This window comes from Alosa pseudoharengus, unplaced genomic scaffold, assembly GCF_046254945.1.
Source record: "Alosa pseudoharengus isolate Yale_2024_CS ecotype anadromous, Long Island Sound unplaced genomic scaffold, YU_APseudo_1.1 YU_APseudo_1.1_scf_24, whole genome shotgun sequence".
Lineage (NCBI taxonomy): Eukaryota > Metazoa > Chordata > Actinopteri > Clupeiformes > Clupeidae > Alosa > Alosa pseudoharengus.
In genome coordinates this window covers 1,678,852-1,699,560 of record NW_027468689.1, presented here as the reverse complement: position 1 = coordinate 1,699,560, position 20,709 = coordinate 1,678,852, and the positions used below count along the sequence as shown (strand labels likewise).

At 42.1% G+C, this 20,709-nt stretch overlaps 2 protein-coding genes across 3 annotated transcripts in view; both read right to left on the bottom strand.

The window, feature by feature from the left end:
• Positions 1-9,908: 9,908 nt before the first annotated feature.
• LOC143142095 (haptoglobin-like) lies at positions 9,909-16,542 on the bottom strand. Its single transcript, XM_076302778.1, has 4 exons — positions 16,280-16,542; positions 12,489-12,571; positions 11,914-12,200; positions 9,909-11,056 (listed from the first exon to the last, which is right to left on the bottom strand). Exons 1-4 carry the CDS (start codon positions 16,282-16,284, stop codon positions 10,499-10,501), a joined length of 933 nt encoding a protein of 310 aa, XP_076158893.1. The 5' UTR covers positions 16,285-16,542; the 3' UTR covers positions 9,909-10,498.
• A 621-nt stretch (positions 16,543-17,163) lies between these two features.
• Positions 17,164-20,709, bottom strand: part of glt8d2 (glycosyltransferase 8 domain containing 2) — a 15,125-nt gene continuing 11,579 nt past the window's right edge. The window contains exons 6-10 of one of the 2 annotated variants that reach the window (XM_076302776.1): positions 20,385-20,469; positions 19,501-19,613; positions 19,072-19,250; positions 18,654-18,766; positions 17,164-18,262 (exon numbers count right to left, since the gene is read on the bottom strand). In XM_076302776.1, coding sequence (XP_076158891.1) covers positions 18,096-18,262; positions 18,654-18,766; positions 19,072-19,250; positions 19,501-19,613; positions 20,385-20,469 — 657 coding nt within the window. In that variant the 3' untranslated portion in view covers positions 17,164-18,095. The remainder of the gene's footprint in view (positions 18,263-18,653; positions 18,767-19,071; positions 19,251-19,500; positions 19,614-20,384; positions 20,470-20,709) is intronic. The other variant, XM_076302777.1, reaches the window with a different exon arrangement.

Below are 20,709 nucleotides of genomic sequence, written 5' to 3'. Positions count from 1 at the left end.
CGGAATCCAACAAAGCACCGACGTGGTGCGTTTGTAAAATGTACATATTTGATGCGTGTGCTATTTGTGTTTGTATTTTATTTTCTGCCACATGTACTTGCTTGGCCAGGTGGGGGCGAAATGCAAGGCAGGCCCATTGGGTGTCATCATAATCATAATATATATTAACCTGAGAAATTTCAGACCATTCATTTTAAGCAAAGAACATTTCTGATACAGTTTTTGGTTGGCCAGATGGTGGCGCTATGTTAGGCATGGAAATTACACATGTGAATATCATCACAATAATGATATCCAAATTTTTTGTAAACAGATCAATCACTTAAGGCATTGTCCATTTTCTGGCACATTTCCTGCTTGACCAGGTGGTGGCGCTATGCCAGGCAGGCTCATTGGGTGTCTGGATATCATAATTATAATATCTATTACCATGAGAAGTGTCAGACCATTTATTCAAAGCATAGAGCATTTCTGGCACATTTCCTGCTTGGCCAGATGGTGGCGCTATGCTAGGCCTGTGAATTACGAATGTGAATATCATCACAATAATGATGTCTGATATTTTATAAAGTTTCAGATCAATCACTTAAGGCATTGTCCATTTCTGGCACATTTCCTGCTTGGCCAGGTGGTGGCGCTATGTCAGGCAGGCCCATTGGGTGTCTGGATATCATCATAATCATGATATCTATTAACCTGAGAAGTTTCAGACCATTCATTCAATGCACTGTGATTTATGAAACATTTCCTGTTTATGTGGTGAGATATTAAAATCATATCAAATATATAAGTTATCAAAAATCCCTTCACAATTTAACATCAGCGACATCTTGGCATAATATTCGCCAAATTTCAAATGAATCTGACAAACCGTCTAGGAGGAGTATGTTCAAATTGATCATGTGAAATCAGTATAATTGTCATTCTTTCTGTTGCCAGGTGGTGGCGCTATGCCAAACATGCATTATGGGCATGTGAATATTATCATTAACATGGTCTTTAATGACCTGTGAAATTTAAAACATTTCAAGCCATGCATGGTGAATTATGACACATTTATTGTTCATGTGGAAGGGTATTAAAATTAATAATTTCGCCATTTCGTCAAATTACAACATATCAAAAAAAGGCTTCACAATTTATAATCAGGAACATCTCAACGTCATGTATACCAACTTTGACATGAATCGGATCAACCGTCTAGGAGGAGTATGTTAAAATTGATCATGTCCACAACGCACAAAATCTCAATTACCTCACTTCCTGTGGGCGTGGCTAATGACATGTTAATACAAAAGTTGTTTGGTTTTGGGAGTTACATACACCCACCAAATTTGGTGTGTTTATTTAAAACTATATGCCAACCACAAGTCACAGTGACATAAGGGGGCGCTATGGAGTTCCTGGCCAACGCCCGGTGCCAAGCTTTTATCCCTGTCTATTCACTGTATCACTTGATGTGTGTGCCAAATTTCATGCGTTTTCACCCATGAGAAGCACCTCTTTTGGGATCACAATTCAGCACATATTTCATCACATTAGTCTGCACAAAATCCCAAATATCTCACTTCCTGTTGGGCGTGGCTAATGCATTGTACATAGGAAAGTTGTTCATCTTGGAGAGATACAGACACCTACCAAATTTGGTGTGTGTAGCTGAAATTATATGCAAACCACGGGATCAGTCACCTAAGGAGGCGTAAGGGGGCGCTAGCGAGTCCCTGGGCCATGCCCGGGGCCAAGCTTTTGTACCTAGCTGCTTTGTGTGACACCTGATGTGTGTGTCAAATTTCAAGACTTTTCGTTTATGTTAACCACCTCAAAATATATGCCAACCACGAGATCAGTCACCTAAGGGGGCGCTAGCGAGACCCTGGGCCACGCCCGGAGTCAAACTCTTGTACATAACTGCGATGCGTGACACTTGACGTGTGTGCCACATTTCAAGAGTTTTCGACAATGTTAACCACTTCAAAAACAGGAAAGCAAAAAAGTAGAATAATGAATAATAATAATAATAATAATCCTTACAAAAACAATAGGGCCTTGCGCCCTTCGGTGCTCGGGCCCTAATAATAAATATAGCCGCAAGCGGCAATGGCGGGCCCGAGCACCTGCGGGCCGCAACCCGTGACATGTCGGAATCCAACAAAGCACCGACGTGGTGCTTTTGTGAAATGTACATACTTGATGCGTGTGCTATTTGTTTTTGTATTTTATTTTCTGCCACATTTACTTGCTTGGCCAGGTGGGGGCGCAATGCAAGGCAGGCCCATTGGGTGTCATCATAATCATAATATATATTAACCTGAGAAATTTCAGACCATTCATTTTAAGCAAAGAACATTTCTGATACACTTTTTGGTTGGCCAGATGGTGGCGCTATGTTAGACATGGAAATTAGACATGTGAATATCATCACAATAATGATATCCAAAATTTGTGTAAACTTTCAGATCAATCACTTAAGGCATTGTCCATTTCTGGCACATTTCCTGCTTGACCAGGTGGTGGCGCTATGGCAGGCAGGCCCATTTGGTGTCTGGATATCATCATAATCATAATATCTATTAACCTGAGAAGTTTCAGACCATTTATTCAAAGCATTGAGCATTTCTGGCACATTTCCTGCTTGGCCAGATGGTGGCGCTATGGCAGGCAGGCCCATTTGGTGTCTGGATATCATCATAATCATAATATCTATTAACCTGAGAAGTTTCAGACCATTCATTCAATGCACTGTGATTTATGACACATTTCCTGTTTATGTGGTGAGATATTAAAATCATATCAAATATATTACAACATTCAAAAATACCTTCACAATTTAACATCAGCGACATCTTGGCATAATGTTTGCCAAATTTCAAATGAATCTGGCAAACCGTCTAGGAGGAGTATGTTCAAATTGATCATGTGACATCAGTATAATTGTCATTCTTTCTGTTGCCAGTTGGTGGCGCTATGCCAAACATGCATTATGGGCATGTGAATATTATCATTAACATGGTCTTCAATGACCTGTGAAATGTAAAACATTTCAAGCCATGCATGGTGAATTATGACACATTTATTGTTTATGTGGAAGGGTATTAAAATTAATAATTTTGCCATTTCGTCAAATTACAACATATCGAAAAAAAACTTCACAATTTATAATCAGGAACATCTCGGCATCATGTATACCAACTTTGACATGAATCGGATCAACCGTCTAGGAGGAGTACGTTAAAATTGATCATGTCCACAACGCACAAAATCTCAATTACCTCACTTCCTGTGGGCGTGGCTAATGGCATGTTAATACAAAAGTTGTTTGTTTTTGGGAGTTACATACACCCACCAAATTTGGTGTGTGTATCTAAAACTATATGCCAACCACAAGTCACTGTGACATAAGGGGGCGCTATGGAGTTCCTGGGCAACGCCCGGTGCCAAGCTTTTATCCCTGTCTATTCACTGTACCACTTGATGTGTGTGCTAAATTTCATGCGTTTTCGATTATGTTAACCACCTCAAAATATTTGCCAACCACGGGATCAGTCACCTAAGGGGGCGCTAGCGAGTCCCTGGGCCACGCCCGGGGTCAAGCTCTTGTACCTAACTGCGATGCATGACACCTGACGTGTGTGCCAAATTTCAAGAGGTTTCGACCATGTTAACCACCTCAAAAACAGGAAAGCAAAAAAGTGGAATAACAATAATAATAATAATAATAATAATAATAATAATAATAATAAAAATATAGCCGCAAGCGGCAATGGCGGGCCCGAGCACCTGCGGGCCGCAACCCTTGACATGTCGGAATGCAACAAAGCACCGACGTGGTGCGTTTGTGAAATGTACATATTTGATGCGTGTGCTATTTGTTTTTGTATTTTATTTTCTGCCACATTTACTCGCTTGGCCACGTGGGGGCGTAATGCAAGGCAGGCCCATTGGGTGTCATCATAATCATAATATATATTAACCTGAGAAATTTCAGACCATTCATTTTAAGCAAAGAACATTTCTGATACACTTTTTGGTTGGCCAGATGGTGGCGCTATGTTAGGCATGAAAAGTACACATGTGAATATCATCACAATAATGATATCCAAAATGTTTGTAAACTTTCAGATCAATCACTTAAGGCATTGTCCATTTCTGGCACATTTACTGCTTGACCAGGTGGTGGCGCTATGCCAGGCAGGCCCATTGGGTGTCTGGATATCATCATAATCATAATATCTATTAACCTGAGAAGTTTCAGACCATTTATTCAAAGCCTAGAGCATTTCTGGCACATTTCCTGCTTGGCCAGAAGGTGGTGCTATGCTAGGCCTGTGAATTACGCATGTGAATATCATCACAATAATGATATCCAATATTTTATAAAGTTTCAGATCAATCACTTAAGGCATTGTCCATTTCTGGCACATTTCCTGCTTGGCCAGGTGGTGGCGCTATGCCAGGCAGGCCCATTGGGTGTCTGGATATCATCATAATCATGATATCTATTAACCTGAGAAGTTTCAGACCATTCATTCAATGCACTGTGATTTATGACACATTTCCTGTTTATGTGGTGAGATATTAAAATCATATCAAATATATTACAACATTCAAAAATTCATTCACAATTTAACATCAGCGACATCTTGGCATAATGTTTGCCAAATTTCAAATGAATCTGACAAACCGTCTAGGAGGAGTATGTTCAAATTGATCATGTGACATCAGTATAATTGTCATTCTTTCTGTTGCCAGTTGGTGGCGCTATGCCAAACATGCATAATGGGCATGTGAATATTATCATCAACATGGTCTTCAATGACCTGTGAAATTTAAAACATTTCAAGCCATGCATGGTGAATTATAACACATTTATTGTTTATGTGGAAGGGTATTAAAATGAATAATTTCGCCATTTCGTCAAATTACAACATATCAAAAAAAGGCTTCACAATTTATAATCAGGAACATCTCGGCATCATGTATACCAACTTTGACATGAATCGGATCAACCGTCTAGGAGGAGTATGTTAAAATTGATCATGTCCACAACGCACAAAATCTCAATTACCTCACTTCCTGTGGGCGTGGCTAATGGCATGTTAATACAAAAGTTGTTTGTTTTTGGGAGTTACATACACCCACCAAATTTGGTGTGTGTATCTAAAACTATATGCCAACCACAAGTCACTGTGACGTAAGGGGGCGCTATGGAGTTCCTGGGCAACGCCTGGTGCCAAGCTTTTATCCCTGTCTATTCACTGTACCACTTGATGTGTGTGATAAATTTCATGCGTTTTCGACCATGTTAACCACCTCAAAATATATGCCAACCACGGGATCAGTCACCTAAGGGGGCGCTAGCGAGTCTCTGGGCCACACCCGAGGTCAAGCTCTTGTACCTAACTGCGTTGCATGACACCTGACGTGTGTGCCAAATTTCAAGAATTTTCGACCATGTTAACCACCTCAAAAAAAGGAAAGCAAAAAAGTGGAATAACAATAATAATAATAATAATAATAATCCTTACAAAAACAATAGGGCCTTGCGCCCTTCGGTGCTCGGGCCCTAATAATAATCCTTACAAAAACAATAGGGCCTTGCGCCCTTCGGTGCTCGGGCCCTAATAATAATAATAATAATAATAATAATAATAATCCTTACAAAAACAATAGGGCCTTGCGCCCTTCGGTGCTCGGGCCCTAATTATTCTCACGAATAAGGGAGTAAAGAATTGGGCATCTACTAGGCTTATCCATAAATATCCTGACGAGACAGATCGATTTCCATAAGGTACAGTCCTGAAGATCATGCTGTTCTGAGAGTCGAAAATATAATATAAAATATAATAAAATATAATTGCAAAACAGTTTAGAGAAGAACGTGAACTTTTTCTAGCGAAGAATGACATCAGTGAAGTGTACACTGAAATCTGGGGTCTAGTTGGAACTTTGTTTTTGCACTGATCATAAACATGATGCAAATATCGACTCGTTCACAAAGTGCACCACCTATTGACCGGTCAGTTGCCAGAACTTGCCACTGAATGTGTGCAATTTACTGTCTGATTTGGTTTTAATTTCAACACTAGGAGGTGCTGTACCTCCCACATACGGATATGATTACTGCAGTCAGTTATTTAATTACATTGTTACAGTTTTTTCTGATTGCTTAAGCACATTTTTTGTAACTATGGCTTTTTTTGCAAAACTCTACACACAAATAGGAAAACCTTTCACCCAATCAGCAAAACATTGTAGTTCTCTTGCAAAAGCTAACACACCTTGCTTAACTCTTCACACCTTCGTAAAAATGGTGTTTTCGTATCAAACAGTAAACACAAGCCATCACAATAATAAGCACACAATGTGCCATCTACACACTGATGGTATGAATAAAAAAAACACATATTTTGCTTTCTCTGTGCACAAGGTAGACTATGTCAGTTTGAGTTCATACTTTTGTCATAGTTCTGTAAACATACAGGGATCCAAACTTCAGGGATTGGTGTTTATTTACACACATCAAAACAAACACAAGTGTGTTTTTCCAAGTCAAAACACAAAATAGCAACAAAACAAATCAATCTACATCAGGGGCCTATTGCACAAAACTAGGATACGGGATTAAGCCGGGATATCTTGGTTATCCTGGCTCAATTTATCCGTGATCCAGGGGCCTGTTGCACAAAAGCAGAATTAAGACATCCGTGATAAGTTACTGAGCTGCACCAGAGACACAGCACTCAAATAATCCTCCATAGAAATGCATGGGGCTAGTTTGTAACGCCAATATGGCCGTTGTCTACACATATCACACCCCTTCCTCGGCAAAACGTCGACATGTGAATACATTGAGCCAATCATGTGGTGTGATGTGAATACATTGAGCCAATCATATAGTGTGTTGTGAAGACATCGTGCCAATCATGTGTTGTGATCTCGCCGCTGGAGCAAGATTGGTGTAGTGAAGCCTTGCGCACGCGCAGTTTGACCCAAAGACTGTGCCCGATGAGTGCCCATAAAACGTTGGTATATGGCCGCCGAGTGGAGGGACTTGCCTAAAAGGACTTTGGCTGCGCTTAAAGGACAGGTTCGGTATTTTACACTTAAAGCCCTGTTTTCAGATAGTTTATGATTAAATAGAACGTTTAAGATTGAAATTTGGACACATGCTGCTGTCCTGAGAATTTTCGGTTTCTGTGGTAGCGCCCCCCCTCCTCCAGAACGATGCATAGGTGCACTGGAACAATCCTTCCTAAAACGCATTAAACTTTCGTTTACAAAGACGTGAAACTCACCGAGTGGTCAGGGGTGTTCGCTGATATGCTCACACAAAAATCGCTGCAAAAGACGCTTTCCAACAGGTTATTACCATGTTGTAAAACTGTGGAGCTATTTTTCCAAACGCCTCACACCCGTACATTCTTCCGTTGAGAGCTTGAATAATAGACACTCCAGCCCAGTTGGTGGCGATAATGCACCATACACCGTCTTGCCAACAAGCAAACCACTGGCATTTCATTGAATACACAGAAGAAGCAGAAGATCGCTGTCTTGAAGTATTTTGCAACAGACAGCTAAAAATGAGGAGATTTTGTGCAACAAACAGCAACACCTCTGTTAAGGAGAATATTGCAACTAGTTCGGCGACCACCATGCGTGAAATGGTTGGGCACTCCCGTGACGTCACATTGTCACATGACAGGTCGGGAATGGCGAGTATGTAAGAGTTAATTAATGATCACAAACGTTTAAATAATGACAGTGGGTCTAGGTATATGTGATAACAATGTGTAGTGGGCAGTGGAATAACTATTGGTTTCCGTTTGTGGTGACTGCTGAGATAAGGGATGAGATTAAATAGATCCTGAAATTTAGCCTGGTCTGGAGCAGGCTAGCTCCACAGAATAAATCGCCATGGTGATTTATACCATAACATATCCTGCTGCCCCCTATCCCGCTTTTGTGCAACTGGGGCCTATTGCACAAAACTAGGATAAGGGATTAAGCCGGGATATCTTGGATATCCTGGCTCAATTTATCCGTGATCCAGTTGCACAAAAGCGGGATAGGGGGCAGCAGGATATGTTATGGTATAAATCACCATGGCGATTTATTCTGTGGAGCTAGCCTGCTCCAGACCAGGCTAAATTTCAGGATCTATTTAATCTCATCCCTTATCTCAGCAGTCACCACAAACGGAAACCAATAGTTATTCCACTGCCCACTACACATTGTTATCACATATACCTAGACCCACTGTCATTATTTAAACGTTTGTGATCATTAATTAACTCTTACATACTCGCCATTCCTGACCTGTCATGCGACAATGTGACGTCACGGGAGTGCCTAACCATTTCGCGCGTGGTGGTCGCGGCACTAGCTGCAATATTCTCCTAAACAGATGTGTTGCTGTTGTGAAAAAGCTATCGCTACCTACTTCACACCGTAGAAGAAGCAATAGACCTCTCCAGAATATATCCCGCCTCCTAGCTTCCGTATCCATCCAACTTCCGGGCGTGGATTGTCTATGGGAAATAACATGGCGTTTTGAAAGATCGTACCTGTCAAACTCTGTAGGTGACAAAGTAGAAAAAGCTGCTGGGCAGATTGGCCTACACACTTCTGCCATCTAGTTTCCACTGGATTTTTTGATTTTCGGTACTACTTAAACGGCACCGACAATCCAAAAATCCAGTGAAAACTATATGGCAGAAGTGTGTAGGCCAATCTGCCCACCAGCTTTTTCAACTTCGCTACCTACAGATGTTTTACTGGTATGATATTTCGAAACGCCATGTTATTTCTCATAGACAATCCACGCCCGGAAGTTGCATGGATACGGAAGTTACGGAGGCGGGACTTATTCTGGAGAGGTCAATGAAGCCGCTAGTTGCCATGGTGAATCAGTGAATCTGTGATCGGTGGCGGGGTGAGGGAGCTGTAAGCGCGCACTTATCCAGGATAGGTTTCACCTGGCTTGATGAATCCGTGTCTGCTCATCCTGGCTTGCTCGTTGAGCAACCAATTAAGCCTGTACGCTCTTGTTTTGGATTCATTGAGCGCAGCTCAGTAACTTATCCCGGATGTCTTAATTCTGCTTTTGTGCAATAGGCCCCAGGTCGTCTCTCTCAAAATTTCATCTACATCACATGCAATGTCCTAGCCAAGGCACCAGGAAAAATATAGTCTGGAATGTGGTATCCAGGCCTGACATGACAATATCCGCACATGTAAGCTGATTTTTGTGCCTGTTAAAGGGCTATTTCTTTCTCTTCTTACCCTTCCTCGTCCTCCTCTTGCTCCTCCTTGTCCTCTTCCTCTAACTTCACCTCCTTGTCCTTGTCATCCTCTCCCTCTCACTTCTTCACCTCCACATCCTCTTCCTCCTCTTCTTCCTCCTACTTCTTCACCTCCGCATCCTCTTCCTCCTCTTCTTCCTCCTACTTCTTCACCTCCACGTCCTATTCTTCGGCCTCCTCTAATTCTTACTCTTCTCACTCTTCCTGCTCCCTCCATTGTGCCCATTGCATTGTGGCTTTTTCATAGTGCTTAGGCTGATTGCAAAGTGAACTAATTATCTAAAACAGTTTTCACATGAGAAAGTGTGCCAGAGAGTTGGCAAAATAGTATAAATAATAGCCATACATGTGTATGATTTGCTAGGAGTGTGTTGATCATTTGGAAGTTGAGTGTAAAGCATGAGTTCCGCAAAAAGAGTGCTGTGCAGTGAATTGTGCTTACAGTTGTGCAAAGTGTTTGTTACAAAATTGCAAACTGAGTGCAAAGCAGTGTTTGTGCTTTTAGTTTTGCGAACTCAGTGAGTGGTTTTGCTATAAGTATTAATAGTTTTAGAAATTGTGCTATAAGAATCACGGTTGTGTTTAAGCATTCAGAAAAAACTGTAACACACTAAGAAGTGACCCACTCTTTACAAAGTGTTTGGAATGAGTTGTGATTTATTATAAATTATTGAGTTGCCCCTCAACAAATGCAGAAACTGTACAAAGACCAGGTTTCCCACGGGTCATGGAATTTCTGAAATATCATGGAATTTTGGAAAGTCTATTACAGACATGGAAAGTCAGGGAATTTTATCATTTTTGGGGCAAAGTCATGGAATATCAGGGAATTTTGTTGTAACAGTTTAAAATTTACTTGCCAAAATACATTAATAGAAATATTTCCACACAGAACTTTGTTTGTGCGGGTAATTTGCTTTACTGCTTCCTTGAGTATCCCAACTTTGTTTAATCAATGCCCATTTATTTATCTCTCACTCTAAAAAGTAAAATATTCTTGAACGCTATACATTAGTAAATAGTATAGTAAGTCATGGAAATTAAAAATTTTTTGTCAGGTAAAGTCAGGGAAAAGTCATGGAATTTTACATTTGACTTAGAGTGGGAACCCTGAAAGTCAGAGAAGTAAGACACAAACAAAGAAAAACAAAAAAAAAAACAGTTCAACAACGAAACAGGAAACTCCTCAAAACAGGCTAAATCTTCCCAGAATACATATCGGCCACAAGTGATTCTCTTTGGGCTGAGACCACCTCGTCTCCCCTCATGACGTCACGTATCCACGGCAGGTAGGTGGAGATCCTGGTGTGAACCGCATACTTCTTAAACGCGCACACGTTGTCAAAAGAGACGATCCCCGCAGCGTAAACTCTTCTTGTTTTGGGGTTCTGGAACACGAGGGTGTTCCCCGCATCCATGAAGCACACGTTGATAAGGAACTCACCGGCACCGGTGCAGAACATATTGGCGTTTACGACGGGACCTTTACCGGACTGGTGCTCAGTGCGGCACACTTCACGGGCCACCACGGGCAGCTTGAGGTACTTGACCGCACCAGGCTGGTAATGGATGATGCCCATGTCCCACGCCCCAAAGATGGCCTCCTCTCCCACCCTCTCCTCCTGCTCCTGCCCTTGCTCTGGGAGAGGGATGGGCATCAAGGTCTGGTTAAAACTCAGGGGCTCCTTCAGCTTGATCAGTGCAAGGTCATTTTCCCAGTCTGAGGCGTTTTGGAACTCCGGGTGCAAGAACACCTGTTTGAAATAAGAACACATCAATATTCGTGCTGTCGTGGTGCACACCAAGTCATGTGTTCAAGCTGATATGTTGGAGAGAAGTAGCCTAAAAATCTAGACGCACCCTAGCGGTTACATTACATTTGCTGCCAGGGCTAGTCTAGCAACTCTCCGTTGGCTTGTGAGCTGGAAAAATTAAACTTCTATCAGGCCAATCAAATCGTTTATAGAGATGTGAGGCGGGCTTAACATAATGATTGATGGCAGAGTTGCAACGGTTCGGCGTGAATTCCCTGCTACTTGAAAACAAAGAAGATGGATGTTGCTGTTGGCGAACAGCGTGACACGAGTTAAGTTTTTTTTTAAATTGGCAAAAATTTGAACTAGCCAACTAGCTCCGCTGGTTAGAAACGCATGGGACTCATAGAGCTGTCCTATTGCGTGCAGAGGGAATTTGAAAGACAACCGATTATCCCGCCCCTGGGACTGAGCACTGTGAACGATGAGTGCCCAGACCCTACATGGCTCGTCAGGCTAGGAGAGAAGCAGATCAGATGTGAATGTTTGACTTTTTTTAAAATACATGAATTTTTAAACTATTTCTTTTACCTTTTTTTTTTAGCTTTTAGCTGACCCACCACTGTTTGTGCTTAGGATCTTTCTCATGGTATGAAGTTTGCAAATAGATCTGGCATATAGCAAGCTTTAGTTAGACTTCAGACTTTGCTCTTTTCTCAGCATTTAAATTAGGGCCCTGTTCAATGCCAATGGCACTGCTGAGACAAGGACAGCCACTAGAGTGCATCTGACCGCACCAGATGAGGGCCAGATCTGATCCTGAGTCAGCCACTATCCAGAGAGCGCTTTGGCCTCACCTGCTCAACAGCGGCCTCTTTGGAGGCATCGACGTCCTCCGGTTTAGCGACGCCCAGGTAGACTTTTGGCACAAGAGGCTGCTGTCCACACGTGTCTTTGTGGCTCTTCTTCAGGAAGAGGTTCCTGCCAGAGGTCAGCACCCAACGGTCAGAGAGGATTGCGCCGCCACCGTGCCCTCCGTAGAACCCCCCCTCGTTCAGGTACACCATCGCCTGCCAGGGCACAGTCCTGGACGCACCCTTGGGCTTGGGCGGTGGGGGTGGTGGGGGAGGCGGCCCTGGGTGCACTGCACAGAAGAGATTTCAAATTGAACTTACCTTTATGCTTTTATGCATTACATACTGGGCCGTGCTGCTGTGACAACTTTCTTTTACTTAATACTTAAGTATTTAAGTATTAACCGGAGTCAAATTACTTGTTTGTTTACGCAAACCTGGCCAATAAAGCTGATTGCTGATTGTGATAAATATCTTTTGTCTAGAAGAGGTGACTGCTTCTGGATCAGACTAAGTAGCAGCATTACATTAGGCCTATGTGAATAACATGAGCCAACATTTAGTGTCATGCATTTTACCTGGCCCATGCGCTTTGAGTGCTACCGCTGTGCTGTCATCTGGTAGACAGGTCACAAAGGCTAAAACAGCTGCCACAGAGAGCCTATATGGCAGGAGAAAGATCACATGATCAGCATAATTGCAGAAGCATCCTAATGAAAGATCACATGAAGCATCATAATTATGACCGCCGCTAGCGAAGCGGTCATATAGGGATTGTCAAAGTTCCCACCCCCCCCCCGTCATCTACTTCCTGAATTTTTGGTCAACGATACCCGGGACACCGAACCACCGGGGCACATGAAATTTGGTGGGTATGTAGCCCCACTAGACTTTTACGGAAAATTTTCGTTTCGTCCCCGGGGGCCACTCCCCATCCCCCCCCCCCCCCCCCGTGCTGGGCCCCCCGAACCGCAAAAAAAGCAGTTTTTCCTAAATAACTACCTGAACCGTGGCACTGAGGATGAATAATCTTTTATGGTATGTTGGTCTCAAGGGCCCACATCAATCTGGCCCATAATCACTCATTTGTGATTTGCACCCCCCCGGTAAAAAATGAAAATGCAATATTATTCTGCTTTAATCGCCCCTATCTTCAGTTAAGATGTTCAGAACTGCACCAAATTTTATGTGTATGATTGACCTGGCATTCTCTGGGGGTATGCCAAGTTTCGTAAAAGAAAAGAAAGCCAAAATAAATATTCATCATCATCATCATGGCTGCATTTCCAGTATTGCCGATAAGTAGTCGTTTGTCCACTAGATGGCGCATCGTTGCAGTGAGACGTAATTTTGTTGGAAGTTAAAAGAGGGTTGGAAAAACAATGGACGCTTCCTACAAGGACTAGTTTACCGCAGAGAACATCTAATAAGGACAGGATGATGTTCACATGAAATGTAATTCCCATTTCTTCTTGAAAACGAAATAAATCTGAGGATGTTTATCGGACATGCTTGGTTTTTACTGCAGGTACGTTAATCTTATAATATCAATAAGGACCTAGGTAATGTTACCGTTAACGTTGGTTGAGTGATGGAGGCCAATTTGATTGATTGCATTTGTAGAAAACTATAAATGCGGTTATACCAAGCAAATTGATAGCAGCACTGTAATTGTATCTTTCGACTGTCATTTGTTGCACGTGCTACAAAAATCATTCTGTGCAATGGAAGATTTACCAACGTTACACCGGTCTGATACAGTTTTGCCTATACATGCGTGAGACTGAGACGCCTGTTTATTTTGTTTTAAGTGCGTGCAGGGTGTGAGAGGGGAATCGATGTGCTTTGATTCCAGCTTGGTAGTTGTAATCTGTGAAATTAAAAAGCACGTGTGTGTGACGTATCCAAACAATGACACCTTCATTTCATTATGGCTGCTTTAGCAACACACCTTAAGCTACTGTGTAGTGGGTCCCATTTAGAAGTGGCTACTTCATTCACGCTTTCCTTGACTCATGGAGCTGCGTGAATTTTATTACAACTTTTCGCCACGGTATGGCACTTTAAGTCCGCTTGATACTGTAAGGCGTAAGCCATTGGTTTCCAAAGGAGATTTTATTTGTGTCGCCAGAATAGCCTATTGACAATTTATGTTGTAAATAGGCCTATAAGCCTACCTGTAGCTTAGGGAAGCTAACAGCTTTCTATTAGGATCTAGTTTGTTAGTTACAGTTTTGTCATAACTCCCTGATGCATTTTTGCATTTAGAATAGCCAGAGCGTGGATATCTCAATCGGAAAATTAAACAATATCGGGTGCCTATGGACTAGGCTGGGTGAACCCAGCCTGATCTGCCCGCTATTGTTATTTTTTGATTTCTTAAAAGATTGAGCTTGGTCTGGTGAAAGCCAGACTAGCCATGGACCTCAGTTACACAATGCAAGGGAACATGAATCAGCCTATATTTGCACGAACAATAACGGACAACAGCACTTCAACTTTGGCCCGTTAAAATGTGTATGAACAGTCTAGCGACGCATTTCATCAAGGCCCATTTGGACATGTCTGTTATTTGCACCACTGGTTAGATGTAAAACAGCATTTCGTTTCAGACTACTGTTACTTGATTTGTGCATTAACAATAACGTTTCAGACTACTGTTACTTGATTTGTGCATTTACAATAAAGTATTACATGAACTAAAGATGACTAAAATCTTATGTAGAAGAAGAAACATTCATAAAAAATCCATCCATCCAAAAATGACCTTTGTTTTTGATAGCTGTTGAAAACGGCATGGAACTGACAGAGATGTTTTTGTTTATAAATAAATAAATAAATAAATAAATAACATTATGCTGATACCTTTTGCTTTCCCCAAATACAATGTAGCCTAGGGGTGTAAGTGACCTTTCATCAATCCAGTTGCAATGGATGAACTGTGATGAACTGCCCTACTTGTGATTGTTTAGAGATTTTAAAGGTTTTATAACAATGCTACATCTTCTTTGGCTATTCTACAATCTATTCACCTTTTCAGCACCAGTAGGCTACTTTCTGTGCAGCCGCACACACACACTCAGGCATGCCAAACAAGCATACACAAAAGTTTCAAGAGTGGGGGATGGAGAAAAATATGGAGACAAATTGAAGTGTGATTTATTTTCGCGGAACGGATGTACAGGACTGAGCGGCGGTCATATTTTGTACCGTTATGCGGTACATCTAGTTAAGTATAGTATAAGTATATATACTCTTATGATCCCGTGAGGGAAATTTGGTCTCTGCATTTATCCCAATCCGTGAATTAGTGAAACACACTCAGCACACAGTGAGGTGAAGCACACACTAATCCCGGCACAGTGAGCTGCCTGCAACAACAGCGGCACTCAGGGAGCAATGAGGGGTTAGGTGCCTTGCTCAAGGGCACTTCAGCCCCAACCTACTGGTCGGGGTTCGAACCGGCAACCCTTCGGTTACAAGTCCGAAGCGCTAACCAGTAGGCTACGGCTGCCCCTAATGGAGAAAGATCACATGAAGCATCCTAATGAGATCACATGAAGCATCCTAATGAGATCACATGAAGCATCCTAATGAGATCACATGAAGCATCCTAATGGAGAAAGATCACATGAAGCATCCTAATGAGATCACATGAAGCATCCTAATGATCACATGAAGCATCCTAATGATCACATGAAGCATCCTAATGGAGAAAGATCACATGAAGCATCCTAATGAGATCACATGAAGCATCCTAATGATCACATGAAGCATCCTAATGATCACATGAAGCATCCTAATGAGATCACATGAAGCATCCTAATGAGATCACATGAAGCATCCTAATGATCACATGAAGCATCCTAATGATCACATGAAGCATCCTAATGAGATCACATGAAGCATCCTAATGATCACATGAAGCATCCTAATGATCACATGAAGCATCCTAATGGAGAAAGATCACATGAAGCATCCTAATGGAAAAAGATCACATGAAGCATCCTAATGATCACATGAAGCATCCTAATGAGATCACATGAAGCATCCTAATGATCACATGAAGCATCCTAATGATCACATGAAGCATCCTAATGAGATCACATGAAGCATCCTAATGATCACATGAAGCATCCTAATGGAGAGGAACGGACACAGTTTGTTACTACATCCTGATTCATCACAAGCTCATGTTGATTGGGGTCATTAATTTACACACAGTAGATAAATCACATATTCTTTATGTCTTGTGAATTGGTTTGAAGTTTCTGTAGAAATTAGCAAAAAAAGAGATTAGCTAAGTTACAGTAGTATTCCAAGTTACAGTATTCCACTGTGCAAAGGAAAGAAGAGATAATGGCCATACCACATAGTCTTGACCAGCTTACTGAGGTCCAGGTTTCTTCAGAGACGTTGGTCAGGCACCTGTAAGTGGTTGCTGTTGACGACAGCCCTTTATATCACCCAGTGTTGCCTCACTTGCCTGACAAATAGGCTGTGAGGAAATCCCTGTGTTTTGTCATACAGGACATTCTGAAAGCCTGGGTCAATTCTTCAGCTTCAGTGACTGGGTGTGCTGTCTGTTCCAGTGAGAGTAACTGAGGAGTTGTTTTAAATACACTGAGTGGTTAACTTAGCCTGGCGGGCCATCCTAGCAAATTAATTTGCCGCCGCTAGGGTGCGTCTAGATTTCTAGGCTATGGTTAACTTTCAATTAAGGACGAAGTTTTACATCTGTTCTCAAAGTGTGCAAACATTTATTTTGGCAACTTCCTCTAGGCTGCTCGGTTAGAACATCCTAGTAGAATGGGTCAAACGCCTGCCAAAGTATGTCAAATCTTTACACTTTTTTTATGTTTGTCCTCTTCTTTCAAATGTTTTATGGGGTGAGACAAGTAAACAGAAGTCATGAGATTGTCCAAGATTACCTAACAGCACACAGTTCAACTGCAAATTCATCTGCAAATTCCTGTCAGTGACTTCCTACTATGTTTGCTCTTTGTTACTTTGTTTACAAATCACATCAGACTGAGCAGCTCTCTAAACAGCACATTTGATTGGACCTGAATTTCATGAAATATAAACACAAAAAACAAAACAAAGTCAAAAAATAGTACAACATTCTAAGGTTGTTTTACTAATGTTTTGTTATAAGATTAGGGTTTCACAGACCTTAGAGAATGATTCACATAATTATATTTCATGTAGACCCACAGCAAGGTGAAAAATAATGACAAATTGAGACGCAGCTTGAACAAAAGGCAATGTAATGGGTTATAGATAGAGAGTCATGGCGTACCAGCAGTCACATTACATGGTCCACACTGATAGAGATTTCCCCTTGGGGATCAATAAAGTATCTATCTATCTATCTATCTATCTATCTATCTACAGTATCTATCTATCTATCTAGATTCAGGGCAACATCCAAGCCTGCAGTATTGCACTAAACACTAATATTCAAACAGCTGAAGAGGTTTTAAGGAAAAATAACAAAGGAGTGTTAGACGGACACTTTGTCTATAACAGACCCTGCGGTCCGAGATCCATTCTTCTGTAGCCCTGTACAATATATGTAGTTTGTCAATAGTGTCTTTTAGATGCTTGGCATCTTCATTCTACATGCCACATTCAATGCTAGCAGTTTAAACCAGTGTGATTTCAGCAGTTTGAACCAGTGTGATTTCCTTTGAGGCAAAGATGTAGTACTTGATTCTAAGTAAGCACGGTTTTGATAAAATGCAGCAAATTGCTTCTCACAGTCATCAAGAATTCAGTTGTGTGTGCATTCACAAGAACCCTGCTTTTTTACTGTAATTTGATTGGCTCTTGATGTCAAACATCAATAACCTTTCACCAGAATCAAAGACTGTACCTTTAATGTCTCTCTAATGCATTTTATAGAGCCACCACATGTTACTTGTGCTCAGACCATTAAGCACACAAACTCTCACTGATTTCAGTGGTTTTACCAACCAGTGACAGCAGTGTGTGTGTGTGAGTGTGTGTGTGTCTGTTTGATTAGTTGATTAATTGTGTTTGTGTATGTGTGAGTGTGTGTACATTTTGTGTGTGTGTGTGTGTCTATTTATCTCAATGAACAAACAATTCACAGTTAGATCCAATCCCAGTGATGCTGAAAATGATTGGGAACAGATTGCTAAGGAGGCCAGGGCGCCCCCTTATGGCCGTATGAGGGAGAAGCGCCCTGACGGGTCGGGGATGAACCACTTCTCCCAGCGCTCCATGTGCACGCAGGGGAAGTCCCAGGGCTTGAAGCGGCCGTTCCAGTGAAGCAGCTGCGCCTTCTGCAGGAAGGACTCAGCATAGCGGGCATCTGGACTCCAGCCTGACCAAGAACAACGCTAACATGTTACGGACTAAAACAGTCAATAACAATAAACACATACAGGGATATTTACCATCTGGACTCCAGCCTATGACCAAGAACAACACGAACATGTTATGGACTAAAACAGTCAATAACAATAAACACATACAGGGATATTTACCATCTGGACTCCAGCCTGACCAAGAACAACGCTAACATGTTATGGACTAAAACAATAACAATAAACACATACAGGGACATTTCCCCCTGATTTAACTAGACAGCAGTATTGTTGACAAGATGACAGACAACAACTTCAGCAAACTCATTTATGATAGCACCATAGAGTCAAATAGTTCTTGCGATATAAACGCAGAGATAGCTGGTGTCGCTATAGCCTGAGACTCACCCAGGTGTCTGACGTGCCACAGTGGGTCAATGGTTGTGTATTTGTCATTGAACACGATCAGCATTGGGGGGGTTGCCACACCCCCGGCCATTGCGCTGCTGTAAAGGTTATCCCTGTTGAAGAGAGATAGTGAGTTTTGAAAAGAATAACTGCATATATGCAGACTGCATATCACACTTGATATAGCAATGTTTAACCAATCATAACAGACAAACATATGTATGAAATTCCATATCATTTTGAGCCTGTGAGCTGTTTTATTTGCTAGCCATTTGCTCACACTAGTGTTCTTAACATCTCACCTGAGTGTGTGTGTAGCTGTGTGTGTGTGTGTGTGTGTGTGTGTGTGTGTGTGTGTGTGTGTGTGTGTGTGTGTGTGTGTGTGTGTGTGTGTGTAGCTGTGTTCCTAACATCTCACCTGAAGTTCTCCATCAGCCACTTCTCCAGCTGTTTGGTGATCTTCTGCCGTTTCCACTCGCTGATGTCAGCCACAAATACACCTGGATTGAACGAGCACTTGGTGGGGTTGATGCCCAGGTCCCGCACTTCCTGTTTCCTGTAATCCAGGAAGCCCATGTAGGTTGTCTGGGAGATGGGCTCAGAGGAAAACAAAGCTTTGATTTAAAATGTGAACACAAACATAATGGACATAGTTCTGCGAGAACACTGTTCAAAAACCCCAGCATACGTTCTGAGCCTTCAAGTGCACATTCCAATGAAAACCTTCTTCTCCATTTAGACAGTTAGATGTTTAGCCAATTATGCAGAAAATACCCCTTTCGTACAGTATGTTTCACTTCCAGTCGGCCCATGACTCCAATCTGCCCTCTAGTGGTCAGAGGCTCACCTGCATTCCAACACTGCGCACCATCTCATGAGAGGAAGGGAGGTCACAGTCGGAGGCGAATGCTGCGGCGTGTCCTGACTTGAGCTTGATCTGGTACAGGTCCTTGATGTCACCTGTCACATGTCGAGCAACGAGGGAGGAAAGGCTCAGGAAATCAAAAGAGTTTTATAATAATTATGCTGCTGCTATCATGCATCTGATTTCATTAAAGAGTTTTATAATAATTATGCTCTTGCTGCCATCATGCATCTGATTTCATTAAAGAGCAATGCTGCAATTCTGGCAAAAGTTTGTTGTTTTTGTTCTGCTCCATTATGTCTTGATTGACTTGGATTGTTTCTGGCTGTCTGAGCAATGATGTTTGTATTCAGAATTTTCCCAAATTCGTGGAAAATGATCAGCATATGGGGCAGCCGTGGCCTACTGGTTAGCGCTTCGGACTTGTAACCGGAGGGTTGCCGGTTCGAACCCCGACCAGTAGGTTCGGCTGAAGTGCCCTTGAGCAAGGCACCTAACCCCTCACTGCTCCTCTTGAGCAAGGCACCTAACCCCTCACTGCTCCTCTTGAGCAAGGCACCTAACCCCTCACTGCTCCCCGAGCGCCACTGTTGTTGCAGGCAGCTCACTGCGCCGGGATTAGTGTGTGCTTCACCTCACTGTGTGTTCACTGTGTGCTGAGTGTGTTTTTGACTAATTCACGGATTGGGATAAATGCAGAGACCAAATTTCCATCACGGGATCAAAAGAGTACTTATACTTGATATTTGATCCAGGGCTTTATAAGACCTATAGACATGTCTTGATTACAGCACCACTGCTTATTGTGTGTAAAGATGAATATGCAATGTTCTGATTACTGGTTAAACGCAGGGACAGACAATAACCTTGCACAATGATATCGTCGTCCAGGTAGATGAGCTTCTTCTGGTTGATGGCCAGCAGGGGAAGGTAGAAACGCACAAAGTTGAGCTGCAGCAGGAAAGAAAGACAGCAAAAGTCATCGGAACTTCAAAACAACTTCTAAATAACTGGAAATTACACTGGAAATTGTACAAATGTGTTTGGGTCTTTGGTCGTGTGTGTATGTGTGTGTGTGTGTGTGTGAATCTGGAGAGAGAGAGATAACCTACAGGTGTGTGTGTGTGTGTGTGTGTATATATGTGTGTGTGAGTGTGTGAATCTGGAGAGAGAGAAATAACCTACGTGTGT